The 25668-nt window shown below is 39.4% G+C and overlaps 1 protein-coding gene across 2 annotated transcripts in view; it reads left to right on the forward strand.

Annotated features, from left to right (window-relative positions):
• The first annotated feature begins 8342 nt into the window (after positions 1-8342).
• The window catches only part of gpam (glycerol-3-phosphate acyltransferase, mitochondrial), a 79871-nt gene continuing 62545 nt past the window's right edge, over positions 8343-25668 (forward strand). Inside the window, exons 1-2 of one of the 2 annotated variants that reach the window (XM_008114752.3) lie at positions 8343-8524; positions 22940-23070. In XM_008114752.3, the coding sequence (XP_008112959.2) occupies positions 22969-23070 (102 nt within the window). In that variant the 5' untranslated portion in view covers positions 8343-8524; positions 22940-22968. Of the gene's footprint in view, positions 8525-22939; positions 23071-25668 lie in introns of those variants that run through there. The other variant, XM_016995071.2, reaches the window with a different exon arrangement.

A 25668-nucleotide genomic window follows, 5' to 3' on the forward strand; every position in this document is an offset into this window, starting at 1 on the left:
TAATGTTATTTCCCAGTAAGATTCACTGTTAGACTTCACAGTCTTGTGTGGGAAAACTGGGTTAAAAGAAACAAAAAGGTCTTTGTGGTTAGCTTTCATTCTTTGCCTCGCTGTAGGGCTTTTGGTTTCCCCACTTGTTACAATTCCTCAGCTTAAAAGTTTCCTTTAATTAGAAGTCTACACATTGTATTCTTCTGCAAACAGTTTTTAGTTTCTTCCCATGAAGCAAGTTCTGTGGGAACTGTTAGAAACAAATGTGCAGAAAATAACTTGTAAACATGTATAAAGAATTTGGGAAGGGAGCAAGAAGATTTTGCAAATATGTGAATGTGAGTGAAGGTGTGTGGAAATCTGCAATCACATTTTAATTGAAAGACATCTCATTCAACTGCCTGGAACAGACTCTAAAGGAATCTATTGGAGAACTGTAGTATAATTTACTATGTGATAGATTTTTAATACAATCAGTTTTGTATTTATAAGAAATCAATTGTAAATTTTAAAAATTGTGTAGCTGCACTCTTCTTGCTTATGTGTGTATATGCAAATACCTTCATGCAAAAAGTATTTTGTCCCCAAAAGAGTATATCCAGTTTCCTGCAGAATACAAGTTCTCTTCCATACTTTATGATACAGAAAAAATACATTAAATTTAAAGGACAGATGAAGAACATATCATAATGGGAGGAATCCTTTTCATTTCAATTGATCGTTTTTGTTAGAAAGCAATTGAGGAAATATAGCTTAACTTTAAAATGAAAAAAATGTGTAATCTTAGGGAACCTCTGAAACTATTGTCATTTGGCACTATAAGAGGATTTTGCTAGACCAGTAATTCTCGTTGTAACGGTGAGGCTGCAGATCATATTTTAGTTCTTGGGGACCACTGGTTGGGAACCACTGCTTTAGGGTATTTATGAACTTAACCTCATACTTAAATCAGTCACTTGTCAATATTTAATATTTGTCAGTTTTTATGCTAAGGAAGAGAAAATATTGTGTATGTTTGTTAGCGTCCACCAATTATTTTTAATGATGGTAAGACAGTTGCTGTATTTACTGAGAACTCCAATGTTTCTTCTTTTAATATTTTTATTTAAACAGTGCAATCGATTTGCATGATAGCTTACCACATAGATGTTAGTAGCTAACGGGGGGGGGGGGGGGGAGAATGGGTGAGAAGCGCAAGCAATGGTTCATAGAAAACAATAGCCCAAATCCTGCACTGCAGAACTACCACTATAACCTACCACAGACTTGCTGTTGTAGAAGCTTCTAGCGATGTTCCTGTAGCCCAGTGGTTCTTAACCTGTGGATCCCCAGATGTTTTGGCATTCATTTCCCAGAAATCCTAACAAATGGTAAACTGGCTGCGATTTCTGGGAGTTGTAGGCCAATATATCTAGAGATCCACATGTTGAGAACCATTGCTGTAGCCATATGTACATCAATTACAGCATCCACTGGTGTCTGATGGAGTCCTCCACTGGTCTCAGTGGTCGGTATAATGAGCCAGGTAATCAAGATTGAGGGATGGGACTCCAACTTTTGATGGCTCAGTTTTGCCACTTCTACTCTAGTATTACTGTGTCAGCAGAATAGGAAATTCATTCTAAACAGGGCTAAGGATTTGGGTGATGGTGGGAATGATTTGCCTCTGCAACTTTCTGCAGGGCAGATAACATCTGGGTCAGCCCCACCTTGATCTCAGTAGTTAGGGTCACACACATAGATAGCATCATCTGGTCCTTGACTAAAGGGCTTTGGACTGGGAGCTGAATAAGAGGTTTTTTCCCCAGCTAGTGGAGAGTACTGGGTCTGTGGTATCTAGAACATGAAAGTACCACTTGTTTCTGCTCTTTGAAAAGTACCACTTGTTCCCACTCTTTGAAAAGTAGCACAAAAGGCTAGACCTTCAAAGTACAGCTTCCTTATCTTCGCCCTCTAGCGAACACAGTCTTTTCAAAATGCAATTGTTGAGCAATTTCCAGGACAAGCACATCTAGGTATGGCTTACCATAACTGACCCTACATGCCCCTGACATATTATATTTTCTAAATGCCAATGTTTTCATGGCTCTCATGCAGGAGAATTACATGGTAAAGGCCTGTGAAAGGAAGCTGAATGACTAACAGGTGTTAATAAGGAAGGGAGAGGAAAGACAGCAGTTGGAAGCATATCAGGGGGTCTGATGTGGAGGACTAGGTTGGTTCTGGGGAGGCATCAAAAGGCCAGGAGGAACTTATTGAAGTCTGCTGTGAGCCCAGTTCTGCATCCCAGGGAACTAAATTCCCTTCCTAAGACTTTCCACTATAAAAAGGATTAAGCTTAAAAGTCGCTAGCTAGCATGGCCAGTTCGAAAGAGCTTCCAACAAATGAAAAATAATTCATGAAAAGAGATTAAAGCCAGCATAATTCAAAATGCTACCCTAAAAAGGAATGCAAAAGAAAAGCCTTAAAGAAAAGCAAAACATAACTTCAGTGAAGTGGGGATTGATAGTATATGCTCCTCTGGGACAAGTAAGAGGGGACATGATAACATGTTTAAATATTTGAAAAGATGTCACATGGAAGAGGGGGCAAACCTATTTTCTGCTACTCTGGACACTAGGACATGGGACAGTGGATTCAAATTGCAGGAAAAGAGATTCCACCTAAACATTAGGAAGAACTTCCTGAAGGTAAGAGCTGTTTGGAAGTAGAACACGCTGCCTTGGTGTGTGCTGGAGTCTCCTTTACTGTAGGTTTTTAAACAGGGGCTGGATGGCCATCTGTCAGGAATGCTTTAATTGTGTATTCCTGCATGGCAGGGGATCAGATTGGATGGCCCTTGCAGTTTCTTCAACTCTATGATTCTATCTAATAGACAGAAAAATGTACTTATGGCATTTCCTATCAGAAGAAAGAAAAATTAGGTCACTGACCTCTGAAGCAAAATAAGAACTCTACACCCTTCCATAAAATTTTAATCCAGTCCCCAAATTTCTAGCATTGAACATAGTAAAAACCTGAAAACTGGTTATGTTCACATTTCCCTTGATAACATTTTCTGCACCACTTTTTTGGGGGAACGCTTTAACTGTATATACGAACTTCAGTTTACAAAACAGATATAGAATCATAGAACCATAGAGTTGGAAGAGACCTCATGGGCCATCCAGTCCAACCCCCTGCAAGAAGCAGGAAAATCTCATTCAAAGCACCCCCAACTGAGATATGTAGAAAAAAGATTTATTTTTGAAAAATCATTCAAATATTTATCTACTTGTGCAAGACTTACCCTGAATTACTTCATTTCACCCGTACATATTAATTCTGAATAAAAGGTTTGCCCAAACATGTTTGGTTGCTACTTTATTTTTATAGTGTAGGAACCTGAACCTATTCTTCTCATGTTATTTCTGCCTCAGGTACCAAATTTTCTATTCAATCAATCCATCAGCAATTTATTATGGTCTATGACCAGAATATATGAAAATAGGCACAGGTGCCTGAAAAGGGGATCACAGTTCCCATGAAAGTCAAATAAAAGAACAAGTTAAAAACATGTTATAATAAAAACAAATTAAAAGCAGACTATTAGTAGGGTCGGCTAATAGTAAATATCAATCCACTAAAAGGCTCTGGAGGGGGATAGAAGGAGCATTTACAGCATTTCAGTTATAACAGATTGCTCTGGCTACAGGCCAGATTTTCTACTAAAGACGCAATGTCCCAGTGCAAACTGCATATTTGCTGCTTACATTGCTTGTTGTAGGCAAACACATAGGGCCACAGTAGGCTCAGGTAGAGTATAATCCTATTTCCCCACAGTTACTTTATGGCTTTATATACTGCAGACATGCAAATAGGCACTGACTATCCTCCCAGTCTTAACATTGCTAAAAAATTCCAATTGGACAAAAGTTAAGGAGAGAAATGTGAGGATAGGTAGGTATAAAAACACAGCTGTAAAAAGGAGGTTCTTTTCAGAGTTATCCTTTTACAGAATTAGTCAGGATTCTGAAATCTAAAATACTCCAAAAACTATCTACATGATTGGCTGAAATAGTGACATCTTTACTTTGATAGTTCAATGCACACATATTTGGTTTCATGCACAAAATTATTATAAATACTTCATTAAATTACTTTTGGGCTATGTGCGAAAGGTGTATATGAAACATAAATTAATGTTATGTTTAGACCTGGGTCTGACCTCCAACATATATATGGATGTGCAAATATTCCAAAATTTGAATAACAAAATCCAAAATACAACACTTCTGGTCCCAAGCATTTCAGATACTCAGCCTGTACAGTATTACGAAATGCTCAACTGAAGTTATAAGTCACTGCAATGCTAAAATTTGGGGCACTAAAAACAAATTTCACCACTCTATCTACCGGGGCTCAATGAGATGGGATCCTGGGAGTTGTAGTTTGTGGGGGTTTGCGAACTCTTTGGCAGAGAAAGCTAAAGACCGTGTAAAACCTCAACTTGCAGCAGTTTGAGACCATTATTAGCATTGAATGGTTAAACTGCATTCATTCAACAGTGCAGTTGCAACCCTTGTGCCTTCACCTAATTAAAAATACAATTAACAAGTAGCATTTGGAATTCCCAATACACATAAATCTCTCCCCTTTGGTGCATCTCCACTGCAGAATGAATGCAGTTTGACACCACTTTAACCGCTATGGAATCCTGGGAGTTGTCATCTGGTGAGTGAAGACTGTGCAAAACTGCAACTCCCAGGATTCTATAGCACTGAGCCAGGGCAGTTCGAGTGATGTCAACCTGCATTCATTCTACAGTGGAGATGCACCATGTTCAAGGAGTGTTCTCCAGGGCTTTTGTTGTTGTTGTTGGACTTCATCTCCCAGAAGCCCTAGCCATGTTGGCAAAAAGTGAGTAATTCTGAGATTTGAAGTCCAACGTAAATAAATTAATTTGGAAGCCCAAAGACTGAGATTAAGAGTCTGAAGTGTTTTCATACTGTAGTGTAGATACACCATAAAATTGTTCTCCAGAGATTTTTTTTTTTTTTGGTGATTTCATCTCCCAGACCAACAATGCAGGATTCTGGGATTTGAAGTAGAAATAGTACCATTTGGGCTGATGCTTTTTGTGCAATACCTTTATGGACAAGTGGCAACTGGATGGATAATGGCTTCGGTTTATATTTATTTAGTTTTAACTATAGCTAAAATGTTGAATGTATTTTAACCTGTAACGTGTTCTACTATGGTCCAACTGCTTTATTATGCTGTTATTTTTTTAATTATATCTACTTCTTTATCCCAATGTCCCTTGTATGTTTTATCCCTTGTTGTTAGCTGCTTTGAATCCCCAATGGGATTCAAAGTAGGATATAGCAGAATATAAATTAAGCGGGATATAAATTAAATAATATACCAGGATATAAATTAAATAATAATAATAATAATAATAATAATAATAGAAAAAATATTTTAAAAACCTCTGGAGGTCTTTTGACCAGTAGCTGGCTACTTGGAGTGCCTCTGGTGTTGCTATAAGAAGGTCCTCCATTGTGCATGTTGCAGGGCTCAGGCTGCCTTGTAGTAGGTGGTCTGTGGTTTGTCCTTCTTCACACTCGCATGTCATGGACTCCACTTTGTGGCCCCATTTCTTAAGGTTGACTCTGTATCTCATGGTGCCAGAGCACAGTCCATCCCCTCTTCGGATATCAGCCAGTACAGCAACGCCTTAAATCAAGAAATAGTTTCCTAAGATCTACAGGTGCAGGTTATCACCTACAAAGCCCTGAACGGTTTGGGTCCCACTTACCTTCGTGATCACATTTCTCCCTATGAACCTGTGCGATCCCTTCGATCTTTGGGGGAAGCCCTTTTCTCGCTCCTGCCTCCGTCACAAGCATGGCTTGTGGGGACGAGGGAGAGGGCCTTCTCCATGGTGGCCCCTCAGTTCTGGAACTCGCTCCCCAGGGAGATTAGGCAAGCACCCACCGTGTCAGCCTTTAGGAAAAGTTTAAAAATGTGGCTTTTCCAGTGTGCTTTTGAAGAATGAATAATCAATCCCCATGACAGGTCCCGTCTCAGTGTCAGTGTTTAATCTGATGCACTTTATTACATCCCTTCAGTTAAGAATTACTTCATTGTTTATTCCACCCCAAGTCCTTCACTAAATGCAGCATTTTAACTACCTACCTCACCCTTTGGGTTTATAATTTCACTCCTCACACCTTGGTCCACTTCGCTTTTGTTTAATTCCTGTTTTGTTTTTATACTGTTTTATTATGTTATTGTTGCAATTTACTGTTTTACCATGTTACTGTGTATATTGGGTTTTACTTTGTTGCATTTTTACCTGCTGATGATGCGTGCCGTGTATGTATTTTATTTTTATTGTAATTGCCTGGCATGTTAGCCACCCTTCGGGGAGATGGAGGCAGGGAACAAAAATAAAGTTATTACAGAGATCCTCGCAGGAACACCTCAGCAAGTGAGAGTCCAAAAGTGACAGGCTAAAACCCGGAACCTCAATCAGTGGCTGATGCCAGATGAGAGATTCCTTCCTGGGCACACAGAAGACTGGGCGATGTGGAAGAAAGGTAGGTAATGATAGTGTAAATCAGGGGTCCCCAAACTAAGGTCCATGGGGCAGATGCAGCCCTCCAAGGTCATTTACCTGGACCCTACCCTCAGTTTTAGACTTGGGCTTATTGCTTTATATGCATGTATTTGACTAAGTTTCTGTGGGATCGCCACTTGTGTGTATGTGTGTTAAGGGAAAAACACCTGGTCAATTACAATTCATGGTTGGGTAAATAGAACAATCAAGGATAACCACTCCCTGAATGGGGTATAACTTGGGGAATGTTTGTAATGTTTTTTGGGACTTACTGAATCGCTTTCTTCAGAACTTACTCGGAGTAAGTTCCTGGCTGAGAGCTTACTATACTTGTCTCCTTGCACCATTGAAGAAAAAATCTCCAAAGAAGATGCATGAATTTAATACAAAGAACTTTATGTGAGTTTGTTACTCCAGATGGACTGAGTTATTTTGAAGCTGGAAGTTTTTTTTTTTTGAAGTTGCTTGTTTAATTTTCTCCTTGACTTTGTTACTTAAGAGTAAACTTTGATTTTTTCCATTTTCTTGGCTTGTATTTGCTCATTGTGGATGCACAAAAGGGCTGGATAAGTCTGGACAGGACTGCACGCAGCTTGAGTGAGCCTTGTTATGGGTTTGTGGAAAAACAAAGTCTGAAATGACTTGAAGGCACACAACCACAATCCTAATTAACTTGACTATCTCATTGGCCAGAAGCAGACCCACACTTCCCATTGAAATCCTAATAGGTTTATGTTGGTAAAAATTTGTTTTTATTTTTAAATATTGTATTGTTCTTTCAGGGGCCCCTGGTGGCACAGTGTGTTAAAGCGCGGAGCTGCTGAACTTGCGGACCAAAAGGTCCCAGGTTCAAATCCCGGGAGCAGAATGAGCGCCCGCTGTTAGCCCCAGTTCCTGCCAACCTAGCAGTTTGAAAACATGCAAATGTGAGTAGATCAATAGGTACCGCTCCAGCGGGAAGGTAACGGCGCTCCATGCAGTCAAATGTGAGTAGATCAATAGGTACCGCTCCGGCGGGAAGGTAACGGCGCTCCATGCAGTCATGCCGGCCATATAACCTTGGAGGTGTCTATGGACAACGCCGGCTCTTCGGCTTAGAAATGGAGATGAGCACCAATCCCCAGAGTTGGTCACGACTGGACTTAACGTCAGGGGAAACTTTTACCTTTACGTTACCTATTGTTCTTTCATTGTTGTTGTTGTTTTGCACTACAAATAAGACATAAGCAGTTTGCATGGGAATTTGTTCGGTTTTTTTCTTCAAATGATAATTCGGTCCCTCAACAGTCTGAAAGATTGTGGACTGGTCCTCTGCTTAAAAAGTTTGAGCACCCCTGGTCTAAACAATCCAAGGGGTTGTTGTATGTTTTCCGGGCTGTATGGCCATGTTCCAGAAGTATTCTCTCCTGACTTTTCGCCCACATCTATGGCAGGCATCCTCAGAGGTTGTGAGGTAAACTATTCAAATTTGGTAGGAGCCCAAAGCGGCTGAGGGGGGAAACGGAAGGAACCTGAGGCTGTTAGAAATGGTGGGAGTTGAAGTCCAAAACACCTAGAGGGGCCAAATTTACCTGCTCTAGGATTAAAAGTTGTTCAGAGGGTCCTCGTTGGAGAGTGAGTGGAGAGCTATCGCCACTCAAACTGCTTCCCGCCTATAAACACAGCAAGGAGGAGGGAGCTGGTGCGCATGCGTGCCCTGCGCCTGCCTCCCTCCCTCGCTCGCTCTCTTTCCGTGTGGGCGGAGCCAAGGAGCCGAAGGGGCGGGAGCGGAGCAAAGGCATCGCATTGAGCCATGGCTCCTGGCTGGCAGGAAGTCATCGCTTGGCCGGGCGGCCGCTGAACCCGAGCCTGCTTTTGCCTCTCAAGGTCGGAGGAGAAAAAGAAGCAGAAGACCCCGGCTAAGCTAAGCGCCATCGCCCCGATTGCAGGTCTATGGGCTTTTTATTGTCTCCTCGGGGTGATGAATGCAGTTGGGCAGCCCTTGAACTGCCATGGCTCAGCCATAGAGAGGGAATCCTGGGAGTTGTGGTTTGGGTCAGGCACCGGCACTATTACAACAACATTACACATCCCAGGCTGCCCATAGCATTGAGCCATGGCACTTCAGAGGGGTTTCAAACCGAATTAATACTGACTGCAGTGTAGATGCCAGCTCAAGGGATTGGGAGAAGGAGGCCACGTGGACAAAAGAAAAGAAAAGGAAGATATTATATTATTTTAAAACGAAATGAATTTTTTAACGTGTTGTCGAAGGCTTTCATGGCTGGAATCACTGGGTTGCTGTGAGTTTTCCCGGGCTGTATGGCCATGCTCCTGAAGCATTCTCTCCTGACGTTTCGCCTGCATCTATGGCAGGCATCCTCAGAGGTTGTGAGGTCTGTTGTAAACTAGTCAAGTGGGGTTTATATACCTGTGTTTTTATATATCCAATGTGGGAGAAAGGACTCTTCTGCTTGAGACAAGTGTGAATATGGCAATTAATCACCTTGATTAGCATTGTAAAGCCTTGCAGCTTCAAGGCCTGGCTGATTCCTGCCAGGTCACTTTTTCTGGAAAATTTGAAGATTTTCCAAACCCGGCGGGTCAGAAAAATCAAAATTTGGCAAGTTTTCCAGATTTGGCAGAGGTCACTTTTTCTGGAAAATTTCATCATTTTCCAAACCCGGCGGGTCAGAAAAATCAAAATTTGGCAAGTTTTCCAGATTTGGCAGAGGTCACTTTTTCTGGAAAATTTCATCATTTTCCAAACCCGGCGGGTCAGAAAAATCAAAATTTGGCAAGTTTTCCAGATTTGGCAGAGGTCGCTTTTTCTGAAAAATTTCATCATTTTCCAAGGTGTTGTAAGGTGTTAGCTGGCCCTGATTGTTTCATGCCTGGAATTCCTTTGTTTTCAGAGGGTTCTGCTTCATTTACTGTTGGGTAGGCAGGTTTTGTTTATTTTCATGGTTTCCCCAGTCAGTAAGCAGCCAGACCTTGAAGCTTCAAAGCCATTCAGTGCTAATCGGCTCTTTGGATTTGAGCATATATATTTTAAAATTTATATACTGTAATTTTATATTGTATTTATTTGTTTTTTAACTGATTTTATGTACTGTTGATTGATTTTGTATAGGCGTCTAATTGCGCCAGTGTTGTAAGCCGCCCTGAGTCCCTTCGGGTGAGAAGGGTGGGATATAAATATTGGAAATAAATAAATAATAATAAATAATCAAGGTGATCAATTCATTGATCAATTCATTCACACTTGCCTCAAGTAGAGAAGAATTCCAGACAGGAAACAATCAGGGCCAGCTAACACCACCCAACCAAAGATGCCCCCAGGTAGGAAGAAGCCAGCCTTTGAAGCTGCAAAGCCATTCAATGCTAATCAAGGTGGCCAATTGAAACATTCACACTTGCCTCCAACAGACACACCCTGGACCTTCCACAGATATATAAACCCCACTTGTCTAGTTTCCAGCAGACCTCATAATCTCTGAGGATGCCTGCCACAGATGTGGGTGAAACGTCAGCAGAGAATGCTTCAGGAGTATGGCCATACAGCCCGGAAAACTCACAGCAGCCCATAATTTTATTAGGTTTTAAAATGAATTTATTTATAAAAATTGAATTATATTTTTAGAGGGATGCCACATTTGAATGGTTGCAGTTTGACACCACTTTAACTGCCCCAGGCTCAATGCTATGGAATCCTGGGATTTGTAGTTTATAGGGCACCAGGATTCTTTGGCAGAGAAGGCTCAAGGCATTGTAAAACTAAACTCCCTTGACTGAACTATGGCAGCTTAAGTGGGATCAAACTGCATTCATTCTACAGTGTAGATCAGGCATGGACAAACTTGGGCCCTCCGGGTGTTTTGGACTTCAACTCCCACAATTCCTAACAGCCGATAAGCAGGCTGGAATTTATGGAAATTGAAGTCCAAAACACATGGAGGGCTGAAGTTTTCCCATGCCTGGTGTAGATGTACTCTCGGATGCTCCCATGTGCGGCTTTAAGATATAAACACAAACAAACCTCAATGGTTCTCTGTAAGAGATAAAAGATACATTTGCTTTCCATTTCTTTGTGGGTTTTTTTTTTGCCTTGTTCTATACTCTATTCAACCCTTAAAGCAGTGGTCCTCAACCTGTGGTTCCTCAGATGTTTTGGCCTTCAACTCCCAGAAATCCAAACAGCTGGTAAACTGGCTTGGATTTCTGGGAGTTGTAGACCAAAACACCTGGGGACTCACAGGTTGAAAACCACTGGATAGAGGAAAGAATGGATATATCTCTGTACATATCATATGTAGGGAGAGCTAGAAGTGGTTTTTCTGATGCCTTCTACAAAAGAAAACTTTTCTTGAGATAAGAAATGTGATTTGGTGGTGACAATTTAGTTTAATCCTACACAGTCTTATGTTTTCAGCAGCTTTTAAAATGTCCCAGGTTCTCTCCCTTCCTCCCACTTTACCTCTTTGTCCTTGGCTTCAGCTGCTGCAAATGGAAAAGGTTAAATCAATTTTTGCAATAAATAGCACCTCAGGCCCCTTCTACACTGCCATATAATCCAGATTATCAAAGCAGATTTTTCTTTTGGTGTCAGGAGTGACGAGAAACTGCAAGTCGCTTCTGGTGTGAGAGAATTGGCCGTCTACAAGGACATTGCCCAAGGGACGCCCGGATGTTTAATGTTTCACCATTCTTATGGGAGGCTTCTCTCATGTCCCCACATGGGGAGCTGGAGCTGACAGAGGGAGCTCACCCGCTCTCCCCGGATTCGAATTGCCGACCTGTCAGCCAGCAGTCCTTCCGGCACAAGGGTTTAACACATTGTGCCACCGAGGGCTCCATAAAAGCAGATAACCCATATTTTCTGCTTAAAACTGGATTATATGAGTCTACACTGCCATATAATCCAGTTCAAAGCAGATAATCTTGATTTTATATGGTAGTGTAGGGGCCCTTCCACACAGCCATATAAACCAGAATATCAAGACAGATAATCCACAATATCTGCTTTGAACTGGATCATCCATTGAACTGGATATCTGCTTTGAACTGGATCCACATTGCCAGATAATCCAGTTCAGTATGGATTTTTATACATCTGTGTGGAAGGGACCTAGAAGGGGCCTCAGAGAGGAGATAGGCTCAGTCCAAATTGCTTATGTGTTCTTCCGCCAAACTTATTTTCCTTAGCTGCATGAGTCTTGATTTTTAACTATTAAATCTTGGAAAGGTGTCTTGTTTGTCCTGTTTGTGCGAGGGATATTAATGATTCACCGCTCAGTGAATACAGAGCTTAAGTATAGCAAAGGTGAACCTTATAAAAGTGTTGCATGAAGCTTTGTAAATGGGATATGAAGATACTTTGAGAGAATCAGTAAGAGCTTTATACAGTGTCTGTAGATAGGATGCTGCTAGGAATATATATATATATATATATATATATATATACACACACACATATATATATATATACAGTAGAGTCTCACTTATCCAACATAAACGGGCCAGCAGAACGTTGGATAAGTGAATATGTTGGATAATAAGGAGAGATTAAGAAAAAGCCTATTAAACATCAAAATAGGTTTTGTAAAATAGATTTTACAAATTAAACACCAAAACATCATATTATACAACAAATTTGACAGAAAAAAGTAATTCATTGCACATTAATGCTATGTAGTATACTTTTAATTACTCTGATTTTATCTCCTTGGATTTTAATGTATTTGTCCATTATTTTATTTGTGTATTGTTGGAATGTTTTAAGTTTATGTTATATATGTTGTTGTTGTTTGGGCTTGTCCCTGTTGTGAGCCGCTCCGAGTCCCTTCGGGGAGATGGGGTGGGATATAAAAATAAAGTTTATTATTATTATTATGATGTAGTAATTACTGTATTTATGAATTTAGCACCAAAATATCACGATGTTTTGAAAACATTGACGACAAAAATGTGTTGGATAATCCAGAACGTTGGATAAGTGAGACTCTACTGTATTTAAAGGTTTTCCCCTGACATCAAGCCTAGTCGTGTCTGACTTTGGTGATTGGTGCGCATCTCCATTTCTAAACCGAAGAGCCGGCATTGTCCATAGACACTTCTATGGCCATGTGGCCGCTACCTTCCCACCGGAGCGGTACCTATTCATCTATTCACATTTGTATGTTTTTGAACTGCTAGGTTGGCAGAAGCTGGAGCTAGTAGCGGGAGCTCACTCCGCTCCCCAAATTCGAACCACCAACCACTGGAGGCTCCGTGTGTGTGTGTGTGATTGGAGTGCTAGCTAAATGTATATTGCATCAATAACAAAGCAGAAAATACTGGTTTCAGTTGGAGCTTTATACAATAAAATGTATCTTCTCTGTTCATAAATAAGAGGATGCGGCTAGGAATATATGTTTGGAATGCCAGCAAAACGTATATCATTCCCCATCTCCAATGCCATATAAAATCCAGATTATCTGCTTTGAACTGGATTATATGGCAGTGGCGACTCATATAATCCAGTTCAAAGTAGGTAATGTGGATTATCTGGTTCAGTGTAGATCCAGTCTCAGTAGCAGAGAAGAAAGTCTTGGCTGCAATTGATCATTGGGCCCTTCCACACAGACATATAACCCAGAATATCAAGGCAGAAAATTCCACAATATCTGCTTTGAACTGGGATATCTGAGTCCACACTGCTATATAGTCCAGCTCAAAGCAGAAAATGTGGGATTTTATTCAGCTATGTGGAAGGGCCTGGGAGAAGCATAACACAATACTGTATATACTCGAGTATAAGCCTAGTTTTTCAGCCTCTTTTTTAAGACTGAAAAAGCCCCCCTTGACTTATACTCGGGTGAGGGTCCTGGTTGGCTTATATTTGGGTCAGCTTATACTCGGGAATATATGGTACATTTATTCTTTTTCTCTATTATTATTGGTATTATTACATTTATTATTTTTCTCTATTATTGTTGCTACTATTACATTTATTTTACTCTATTTTTATTATTATTAATAATATATTTATTATTTCACTCTGATCTTCTTATTATTGCATTTATTGTTTTCCTGTATTTATTATTATTATTATTATTACATGTATTATTTTACTCTATTATTATTAAAAGGATACATAAGCACATTTACATTGAAGAAGATGAGAATAATGATTTGATCAGAGTTGGACAGTCTTATCTTAAATTTGAGCTTTATGTAAATATTCAAAAACATTTAACCTACTGATGCCTCAATTAATGTAATTTTATTGGTATCTATTTTTATTTCTGAAATTTACTACCCTCGGCTTATACTGGAGTCAATGTTTTCCCAGTTTTTTTGTGGTAAAATTAGGTGCCTTGGCTTATATTTGGGTCGGCTTATAATCGAGTATATATGGTAATTCTTGGTGTCTTGGTTTTTAGCCCTGTTCCTGGAGTTATTTGAGGCACTGATTCAAAACATTGCATTGGATAGATACGTTGGCTCTGGTTTCTTAGATATGGTCATCACAATTTTCTATGGACGAGCAGATGAAGACTAGTATATGGCATATGCTCTGCATCTCAAAAACTTGGAGCTGATAGAGGAAAACTGGTGCCATTTTTGGAATCAGCAGGCCAAAATAGCAAGAAATAGGACTAATATTTGAGGCATCAAAATGTGTGTTGGCCAGTGTAATAGTGAATGGAAGTAGCTGAAATGTATTCAGAGTACAAGAAGCAGGCTGGAGTGCCTGCATTAAGATTCAGCATGGATGTTGGGGGGAAAAATCCCAATTTCCTTTGAAATGTAGGCAGCTTTTCTTTCTCCCTTATTCATTTGCTCTTCCAGTTGCACGCCACTGGTGTACTTAACTAACCTTGTGTGAAAGCACTTGCCGTCCTCCAGCCAACTTGGCTTAGGTGGGTGCCGTTCCCCTGGTGACTACATAACTTGAGCGAAATCCCTTTGGTGATAACATGCTGCCGTTCAGGGATACTCAACACCTGATACGAATGCCTGGCTGTTGAACTTTTATTTATAGCAGGGCTTTTGAGCCGGTTGTGTATACTGACGTCGCGGTGCTTTAAATTAAAGTGCTTCAGCTGCATATAATTTATACGTTGCTGAAAGTGGGTCCTAAAACAGGAATCTGATTCCATTCTCCCTGGCATCTTGAAACGTCAGAAAAGTTTGTGGCTCTCTGTCCACCTTATCGCATTGAGATAAGACACTTACCGTAGGACACTTCAGCCTCTTTTCAAGCATGGAGAGGCATGGAGCTCATCACATGAGTTAAACTACTTCTGGCTGTCATGCATAGCCCTCCATGGTTGAGAAGAGGCAGAAGTGTCCTCAAAGGTGGGAACTCCGGCAATCTGACCTCATCACATCGAGAAATATCCCCCTCATAGGACACTTCAGCCTCTTTTCAAGCATGAAGAGGCAGGGACCTCATCACATGTTCCAGGGTTAAAAAGAGGTTGAAATGTCCTAAAAGGAGGGAACTCTGACCCGAAATATACTACACAGTCTCATCTTCTCCTGATTATGGACTATGTTAATCTATGGGATTATTGATCCTTGCCTCCCAATTGGAAGCTGTTGTGATTATCATTGATTGTCATTTTTAGTGTAAAATTTTATTTTGTGTAATAATGTGTTTTTATATTGCTATGTACTATATGTTGTGTATTATATAAAATAAACTAGCTGTGCCCGGCCACGCGTTGCTGTGGCGTTGTCTGGTGGTGTTGGTGAGAAATTGTTGAGGTAGTGGTGGTTGGGCGGAGCTTAGCCCTCTAACTGGCAGCAATTGGATAAAAACAATTATTGCTCTCCTTCTAATTAGGACTTTATTTTTCCTTTCTTTTTGTTGTATCAACCTAGAGCCATGGATGATGGGTTGTGCTGTCAAATTTCGAGGTTGGGGGGCCTGTAGTTTTGTTGTTTTGTCCGGTGCCCTGATTCCATCACTCTTTTATATATATAGATTGTTTATTTTATTTGATTGATGTTATTATTGTTTTGTTTTGATATTCGTTGTAATTGTTTTATTCTGTTTGTTTTGGGTATTGCCCCATGTTAGCCGCCCCGAGTCCCTTCGGGGAGATGGTGGTGGGATATAAAAATAAAGTATTATTTTTGTTGTTGTTGTAAACTGCCCTGAGTCTCTTTTGGAAGATAGGATGGTATATAAATACAGTAGAGTCTCACTTATCCAACACTCGCTTATCCAACGTTCTGGATTATCCAACGCATTTTCAATACATCGTGATATTTTGGTGCTAAATTTGTAAATACAGTAATTACTACATAGCATTACTGTGTATTGAACTACTTTTTCTGTCAAATTTGTTGTATAATGTGATGTTTTGGTGCTTAACTTTTAAAATCATAACCTAATTTGATGTTTTCCTTAATCTCTCCTTATTATCCAACATATTCACTTATCTAACGTTCTACCGGCCTCTTTACGTTGGATAAGTGAGACTCTACTGTAAAGTTTTACTATTATTATTTATTATTTGGGCATTGCCCCATGTTAGCCGCCCCAAGTCCCATCGGGGACATGGTGGTGGGATATAAAAATAAAGTGTTGTTGTTGTTGTTGTTGTTGTTGTTGTTGTTGTAAACCACCCTGAGTCCCTTTTGGGAGATAGAGCAGTATATAAATAAAGTTTTTATTATTATTATTTATTACTCTGAACACGGGCCAGCAATCATGTTCAGATATCCTACCTCTTATCGCATTTACTCTAATGTTTACAACTGAAAAACAAGTGGGATTGGAACCATTAAAAGTTTCCCATCCCATTTCATTGCCCAACCATCAACAGTCTCTTGTATTCTATGGGGTTTGGTGCAGAACAATAGGATTCCATGGAAAGCAATGGTTTTAACCTGGAGCACTGTCTCTTGTATCCTATGGGGTTTGGTGCAGAACAGTAGGATCCTATCGAAAGCAATGGTTTTAACCTGGAGCACTGTCTCTTGTATCCTATTGTGTAGAATGATAGGATCCCATAGGAAGTAATGGTTTTAACCTGGAGCACTGTCTCTTGTATCCTATTGTGCAGAACGGTAGGATCCCATGGGAAGCAATGGTTTTAACCCGGAGCACTGTCTCTTGTGTCATGAGATTTTTGGTTCAGAACAACAGGATCCCATGGAAAGCAATGGTTTTAACCTGGAGCACTGTCTCTTGTGTCATGAGATTTTTGGTTCAGAACAACAGGATCCCATGGAAAGCAATGGTTTTAACCTGGATCACTGTCTCTTGTGTCATAAGGGATTTGGTTCACAACAATAGGATCCTATGGAAAGCAATGGTTTTAACTTGGAACACATTCTCTTATATCTTATGGAGTTTGGTGCAGAACAATAGAATGCCATGGAAAGAAGTGATTTTAAACTGGTGTCAGTCTCCTTTAATGTAAGGGGCTTTGGGTAGAGCAAGGGATCTTTTGGTTTTCAGATGTTGTTGTTCCTCCTGATTTTTTTTAAAGGTAATACTGATCTTGTGATGAATGTAAAAGATGAATGTATTACCAGCTCTTAAGTTTCCAGGTGTGACTAGCTGACTATACAAGAGGGGCGATTCTCTACTCCATTGGCTGGCAGTCTATTTCTGGTCACAGTTGAAATTGCTACTTTGGTCGGTCACCCATGCTTTCCCAACTCAATGTGATGAGGTAGTGTATGTTCTTATCCCGAGTATCCAGTGGTCAAGGAGGATGTTCTTCCATCATCCTTGACCATTAGATACTCAGATGAAATATGCTTTCTGACTTTATCTGAAATACTACATTATGTTTCTCTGATTTAGAACATTATACATTGACTGTTCTTTAATAATAGACAAATCATCATTTTGGAAATGTGTTCTGTTAGCATAGGTTTAATCTACACTGTAGAATTCATGTAGTTTCATGCCACTTTAACTGTCATGGCTCAATGCTATGGAGTTCTGGGATTTGTAGTTTGGTGGGAACAACACTCTGACAGTTAGGGCTAAAGACTTTATGAAACTACACATCCCAGGATTCCATAGCTTTGAGCCATGGCAGATAAAGTGGTGTCAAACTGTATTAATTCTTTTGTGCAGCTGAACCCTCAGTGAGATTTATTCCCGGGTAAATCTCATGCATTAAGTTTCAACTTTAGATGTGTTTGTTTTCAATGACACATGTTATCTACTTTTGAAAAAACAGCATGATTTTTGAGCCCTAGAGTTGTTTTGCAATGGTTATAAATTTAGGGTTGTTGTATGTCTTTCGGGCTGTGTGGCCATGTTCCAGAAGTATTCTCTCCTGACTTCTGGAACATGGCCACACAGCCCGAAAGACATACAACAACCCTGTGATCCCGGCCATGAAAGCCTTCGACAACACGTTATACATTTAATATTAATGATCCAATGATAAATTATCCTTAGGGTTTTCAGAAGAAGCCCCCATTGGCGCAGCGGGTTAAACCGCTGAACTTGCTGACCAAAAGGTCGGCAGTTCAAATCTGGGGAGTGGAGTGAGCTCCCGCTGTTAGCCCCAGCATCTGCCAATGCAAATGTGAATAGATTAATAGGTACTGCTCCGGCTGGAAGGTAACAGCATTCCATGCAGTCATACTGGCCACATGACCTTGGAGGTGTCTACGGACAACGCCGGCTCTTCGGCTTAGAAATGGAGATGAGCACCAACCCCCAGAGTCGGACACGACTAGACCTAATGTCAGAGGAAAACCTTGTTCTTAACCTAGGGTTTCCAGAAGTTGGAAACAACTTAAAGCAAACAGCAACCATCATATTGTTGCCAACTCTTTAAACTAGTCTTAAGTGGCTCTACTGGATTACAGGTAATGTATCCTGGTAGTCTTCTATCAAAATACTGACCAAGCCTGACCCTGTTTACAAAGATCAAACGAAATAAGACATGTTCAGGATAGTAAAGTGGAAATACTGTGATACAAATGTCACAACAGCAATGCTGGAATGTATAGACCAGGGGTTCTCAAACTTTTCCAGTCATGGAGCCCTATTTGAAACAAAAGTCTCTTGTGGAGCCCCAAGAAATGTTTATATATTATATTATAGTAGAGTCTCACTTATCCAACATTCGCTTATCCAACATTCTGGATTATCCAACTCAGTCTGCTTTTTAGTAGTCAATATTTTTGTAGTCAATGTTTTCAATCCATATGATGTTTTGGTACTAAATTCGTAAATACAGTAATTACTATCTAGCATTACTGAGTATTGAACTACTTTTTCTATCAAATTTGTTGTTAAACATGATGTTTTGGTGTTTAATTTGTAAAATCATAACCTAATTTGATGTTTAATAGGCTTTTCCTTAATCCCTCCTTATTATCCAACATATTCGCTTATCCAACATTCTGATGGCCTGTTTACGTTGGATAAGTGAGATTCTCCTGTATATATTGTATGATATAATATATATGTGTGTGTGTGTGTGTGTGTGTGTGTGTGTGTGTGTGTATGTATATATATATATATATATATATATATATATATATATATATATATCAGACATGGGCATTTTTTGCCACATTTTTTGCCATTGGCCACTGATGGCAGTTCTTTTGCACACTCTTTGGTGTATTCAGATTTTGTAAAAAAAAACTACAGTAGTGTCTCACTTGTCCAACACTCGCTTATCCAACGCTCTGGATTATCCAACGCATTTTTGTAGTCAATGTTTTCAGTGCATTGTGATATTTTGGTACTAAATTCGTAAATACAGTAATTACTACATAGCATTAATGTGTAATGAACTACTTTTTCTGTCAAATTTGTTGTATAACATGATGTTTTGGTGCTTAATTTGTAAAAGCATAGCCTATTTTGATGTTTAATAGGCATTTTCTTAATCGCTCCTTATTATCCAACATATTCGCGTATCCAACGTTCTGCCGGCCCGTTTATGTTGGATAAGTGAGACTCTACTGTAGATCAATTGTTGTTATTATTTTATACGTTTACATCCTTAATTTTTCCCCATAACGGGACTCAAGGCAACTGACAACATGTTTAAAGTAGTGTAGATTAAAAACAATAGAAAAGCATTAAGAAAAGTATAGAGATCAGAGTGAAAAATGGTTTCTGAACTTGAAGCATTCAGTACTAAAATAATAAAATGCATTAGAAGACTATATACAAAACTTAAAAATGGAGCTCCACAGTGTTAAACGTTCAGTCCTAGTTGGTTTGAAAAATGCTAATGGTGCAAAAATGGAAAGAGAGCAAGGAATTTCAAAGTCTAGAACCAGCCCTCTCCCTCTTTCCCATCAAATTCACCTAAGAGGCTGGTGGGATAGAGCAAATGGTGTTTCTGGATGATCATGGAGCTCTAAGGGGCTCATGAAGGATCTTTTAAATAATCTGGATCCAAGCCATATAGGGTTTTGTAGATCCAACATAGAAATTTCAACTGTGACCAGAAGTGGACTGGCAGCCAATTGAGCTGTTGTGTGTGTGTGTGTGTGTGTGTGTGTCAGGAGCAACCGGAGTTGCTTCTGGAGTGAGAGAATTGGCCGTCTGCAAGGACGTTGCCCAGGTGAGGCTGTTGTAACAAGGGAGCTACAATTTACAACCTCTCTGCACATTGATGTTTGCAAAGGCAACCCCACACAGAGTTCACTGCAGTATATATACATGTGTTTGTGTCCTAATTTTGTATATGGTCAGCGTCTTCAACTGTAAAATATTTCAAGAGTCACATATATTTGTAGTAGGAACACAATATCGTCACTGTATTATGCATTATGACTATTATACAGTTGGAACAATTGCATTTTGAATTGTAGTTCACTAGTTTACAATTTTCATGGGCATGTCCATTTGAATATTCTTCATTTGTTTTGCAAAGTGGGTATTTGATAACACGGTCATTAAAAATAAGAGTTTTCATTGTCGTTGAACTAAAATAGAATCATGACTTTTGAATATTATCATTGTTAGTTATATGTCCAAAACAGTTCTCCCTATGGTTACAGGCAGTCTCCAAGTTGGAAACATCCGATTCACAAACAACTTAAAGTTAAGAACGGGGCTGAGACAACAGCAATTGAGAGAAATCTATCACTCAGAAAGGAAATTCACTCCTGGAAGAGGGTTGTTGTATGTTTTCCGGGCTTTATGGCCATGTTCCAGAAGTGGGCGAAACGTCAGGAGAGACTACTTCTGGAACATGGCCATACAGCCCGGAAAACATACAACAACCCTGTGATCCCAGCCATGAAAGCCTTCGACAACACTCCTGGAAGAGTCATCATGTAGAAAAGAGGCCTCCACTGAAGCTTTCTCTCCAATCCCTGTTTCCACAACATGCCAATTTTTCAAAATTCAATTATCACAGAGATAGAAAGTGAAGTGAAATCTTCAGAACAGGAGCACAGACAGCAAACACCACAGTGGTGTTAACCCATCCCTATGCTATCCAAAGATAAAGTATATACTTTTGACCTGGAGTTACACTTAAAATACACCTGCTCCAACTTACAACTCCGACATAAGAACAAACCTACAGAACCTATCTTTTTCATAACTTGGAGACTGCCTTTATAGCATATAAAATATAGAGCAGTTGCTATTTATTTCTCTTCAGATGCTAGACCTTTTAGAAGGCCATCAATACTTCTGGAAAGCTTGCATCTAAGATTTTGTTTGCTTATAGAGATTGTGCAAAAAGTTTAATCTGCTCAGATCTTTTTTTCCTTCTATTTTTTTGTTCTGCTGAAGAGTCTTTCAATACTTCAGAATTCACCAGGGCTGGAAAAACTCTGGATAGCATGTTTCGCCTTTGGCCATAGAAGCTGGTGCAAATGAGGCTTCATCATTGTCTCTTGTGCCACAATTTCCACATACCTAATACATGTTAATAGAGCATAATGACACCTTCCACTTCTATCTGAATAGGGTATCTTGCATATGGGCAACAAATAGCACATTGGTTGATCATGTGAAGAGAGCTTTCTGGAAAGGAAGTACTGGCAGTCCCAGAGTTACAAACATCTGACTTACAAGGTTGAGACAACAGGAAGTTTGATAAATCTACCCCTCAGTATCCTGGAATGAGAATGGATGCTTGTTAGTTGCTGTAGTTGTTATTAAATTTATTATATCCTGTCCATTACTGGGACATACATAACATAACTAAAGAAAATTAAAAGTTTTACCCTGACATTAAGTCTAGTCCGAGGGCTCCATATAACAAAAGAAAGCAAGTTGTTATATTAATATATGGTCTGATCATCAGTGCCTTTTGTTGGAAGCAACTCCTAATGAGCATGCATAGAGTTGCTCTTCCAAAAAGGCAACTAAAGCATATTAACAGAGGCAAACAAAGAATATTCAATAAAAAGCTTTTTTTTCCGTGTCAGGAGCAACTGGAGTTGTTTCTAAAGTGAGAGAATTGGCCATCTGCAAGGATGTTGCCCAGGGGACGCCCAGATGTTTTGATGTTTTACCATCCTTGTGGGAGGCTTCTCTCATGTCCCCGCATGGAGCTGGAGCTGATAGAGGGAGCTCATCCACACTCTCCCCGGGTGGGAATCAAACCTGGCAGCTTTCAGGTCAGCAACCCAACCTTCAAGTCACGAGGCTTTTATCCCCTAGGCCATCGGAGGCTCCTAATAAAAAGCATTCACTGTATTGTACTTATTATGTGTCATAGGTATTGCTAGAAAATACTCTGAGCCCCTGGTGGTGCAGCGAATTAAACAGCTGAACTGCTGAACTTGCTGATCAAAAGGTCGGCGGTTCAAATCCGGGGAGCGGGGTGAGCTCCCGCTATTAGCCCCAGCTTCTGCCAACCTAGCAGTTCGAAAACATGTAAATATGAGTAGATCAATAGGTACCGCTCTGGCAGGAAGGTAATGGTGCTCCATGCAGTCATGCCGGTCACATGACCTTGGAGGTATCTACAGACAATGCCGGCTCTTCGGCTTAGAAATGGAGATGAGCACCAACCCCCAGAGTCAGACACGACTAGACTTAATGTCAGGGGAAAACCTTTACCTTTATCTTTTACTCTGATTTTGGGCATAGTCAGTCTTCTGCATCCACAGGTCCAACCATTCATTGCTTGGAAATATTCCCCTCCTTCTGTCCACACCCTCCAATTCTGAAAAACAAACCTTACCTTAACTTCTACTACTACTTGTGAGACACTCAGGTGCCCATATGTGTGGATGCTCAAGTCCTATTATATATAATACATCATTATATATAATAGGACTTGAGCATCCACAAATGTTGGTATCCATTGGGAGTCTAGGAACCGAACCCGAGCAGGTACCAAAGACTCTCTGTAGTGTTAGATTTGTTTTGTACCACTGACTTAATTTTCCTTTTTTTCCCCCAGCTCATGGTGTTGAATTTAAATTGCATGTCATGGATGACACTGCTTTATCGCTTGGAGCAATAGATGTTTCTTATTCATCGTCTTCATCAGAGTGCACTGTCTCAAGATGCAAGCACTCCAGTGAAGAATGGGTAAGTAAATGTGCTGAACTATTTATTTTCTTAAGTTGTGACTTGTAGGAAGTCACAAGGGGAAAAAGATCAAAGTTCATATCACTGCTTATTTTGGGGAGAAAATCAGGAATAAAACATAATGTATCTATGAAAGAATCACCCAGGAATATAGTTTATCTAGAATTTTGATCATCCAGATTCTTTGGATTTTGGCTCTCAGAGTTCCTGGCTGCTGGGTCTTCTGGTAATTGAAATCTAAAATGCCTTGAGGACTAAAGTATGGGAACCATTGCTCAAGAGTAGTATTTCTCAAACTCTGCTCTTCCAGATGTTTTGACTTCAGCTCCCACAATTCCTAACAGCTGGTAAACTGGCTGGGATTTCTGGGAGCTGAAGTCCAAAATACCTGGAGGTGCAGAGTTTGAGAAACACTGCTCTTAGAGAATCTATTGATTGAGAGTTTTGAAATGTGATTCTCGATTTATAATATTTTTAATGCCAAATAGTACTGAATTCAAGTTACTCATTATGCAGTAAAAACCTCAATTTTATTGGAGGAACTTGTAAAATATTTTTGGGCAATAGAAATATTTTACACTAAGCAGGAGAAGATGGAAGCAGGCATGTAAAACAATGAGTAGATCGATGTGCCTGGGTTGAAACTAAAGATAAACACGAAATGAAGGCGGCAAAGGGGATATCTGGGTAGGGAACATTGGATTATGCAGCATTGAAGGGAGGAAGTAGCTTCAACCTATAATTTGTGAAGATTTGGAGATCTGGTCAGAGATGGGAGAAAAGAGGATTACTGTATATAGTCAAGTATAAGCCTAGTTTTTCAGCCCTTTTTTAGGACTGAAAAAGCCCCCCTCAGCTTATACTCGAGTGAGGGTCCTGGTCGGCTTATACTCAAGTATATATGGTACATTTATTATTTTTCTCTATTATTATTGTTACTATTACATTTATTTTACTCTGTTTTTATTATTATTCATACATTTATTATTTCACTCTGATATTATTATTGTTATTACATTTATTATTATACTCTATTATTATTAAAAGGATACATAAGGGCATTTACATTGAAGAAGATGAGAATAATGATCTAATCAGAGTTGGACAGCCTTATTTTAAATTAGAGTTTTATGTAAATATTCAAAAACATTTAACCTACCGATGCCTACCGATGTAATTTTATTGGTATCTATTTTTTGAGTCAATGTTTTCCCAGTTTTCTTGTGGCAAAATTAGGCGCCCTGGATTATATTTGGGTTGGCTTATACTCAAGTTTATACAGTATTTTGTCACCCATGTTTGGCTCTCTCTGAATATGAGGACAGATTACAACAGACATCTCAAAAGCCTTTGAATGAAAACATATTTTTGCATGGACAGAATATATTGTTCTTCAAAGATATTTCCACTATAGAATTACCCTGGTTCCCAGAAAATAAGACATCCCCTTAAAATAAGACCTAGTAGAGATTTTGCTGAATTGCTAAATATAAGGCCTTCCCCGAAAGTAAGACCTAGCAAAGTTTTTGTTTGGAAGCATGCCCGCCAAACAGTACACCAGAGCATGCAGGATTGGTAAATGTATGTATCATAGAATGTTGTACATGGAAATAACAGTATTAACAAGAAATTCTTGATAGGATTCACAGTTTGTCTAGTTATGCTGGTTTGTGATGACAACTACTGTATAGTATATAATAAATGTTTATTTTTTTGTTCAACAATAAATGTGAATTCTTCTTCATGGAAAAATAAAACATCCCCTGAAAATAAGACCTAGCACATCTTTGGGAACAAAAATTAATATAAGACACTTATTTTCGGGGAAACACGGTAGTGAAAAGATAGAAATAAGGCTTAGAGGTTAATATGAAGTTCTTGATTATTTTTCTATTTGTTAGATTAATTATTCCATTCATATTGCATTTTCTCAAATACTGTATAAGAAATTTTTGCCGTTCTCATAACGGCACATTTTTCTGATAATCGTGAATAGAAAGCCTTGTAGCATGATTTAAATATTATTTTATGTTTGAAAGTTGAATATGTTTATGGACAAATGATTGGAATGACAAATGTCTACCTTGTTACATTGCTTAAGCATGGAATTGGCCAATTCAAATATCAGTAATCTTAACTCATTACAGGTCACTAACTATTTGAAGATTTATATTTGGCAACCATGGGCATGTTTATACAGAAGTAGGTCTCACTGAACGCATTGAGGTTTACTTTCCAACATACGGATGTTGCAATACAATCATTTTTCTAAACTTGGAAAAAGTTTGAAAATGTGGTGTCTTGAAAGCATGCATACATTCTATGAGTGATTTGGAGTTCAAGGATTTGGTCATTACGGGTGCTTGAACTTCGGTGTGTTTCAAACAGTCAGTTGCGGCATTGTGTCATACTTAATTAGGTAATGCCCTTTGGCATTTTAGAGATTAACATGGCTTTCAGAGATTAACAGTGCAATTCTGTATATGCCTACTCAGAAGTAAGTCCTATTTGGTTCACACAATTTACTGTATAAGTGTGTAGGCTATGTTTATAGGAGGATTCTTCATGCACATGGATTTCCTTTGTAATCATTGGGTT

The sequence above is a fragment of the Anolis carolinensis genome, chromosome 3 (assembly GCF_035594765.1).
Source record: "Anolis carolinensis isolate JA03-04 chromosome 3, rAnoCar3.1.pri, whole genome shotgun sequence".
Taxonomy (NCBI): Eukaryota; Metazoa; Chordata; class Lepidosauria; order Squamata; family Dactyloidae; genus Anolis; species Anolis carolinensis.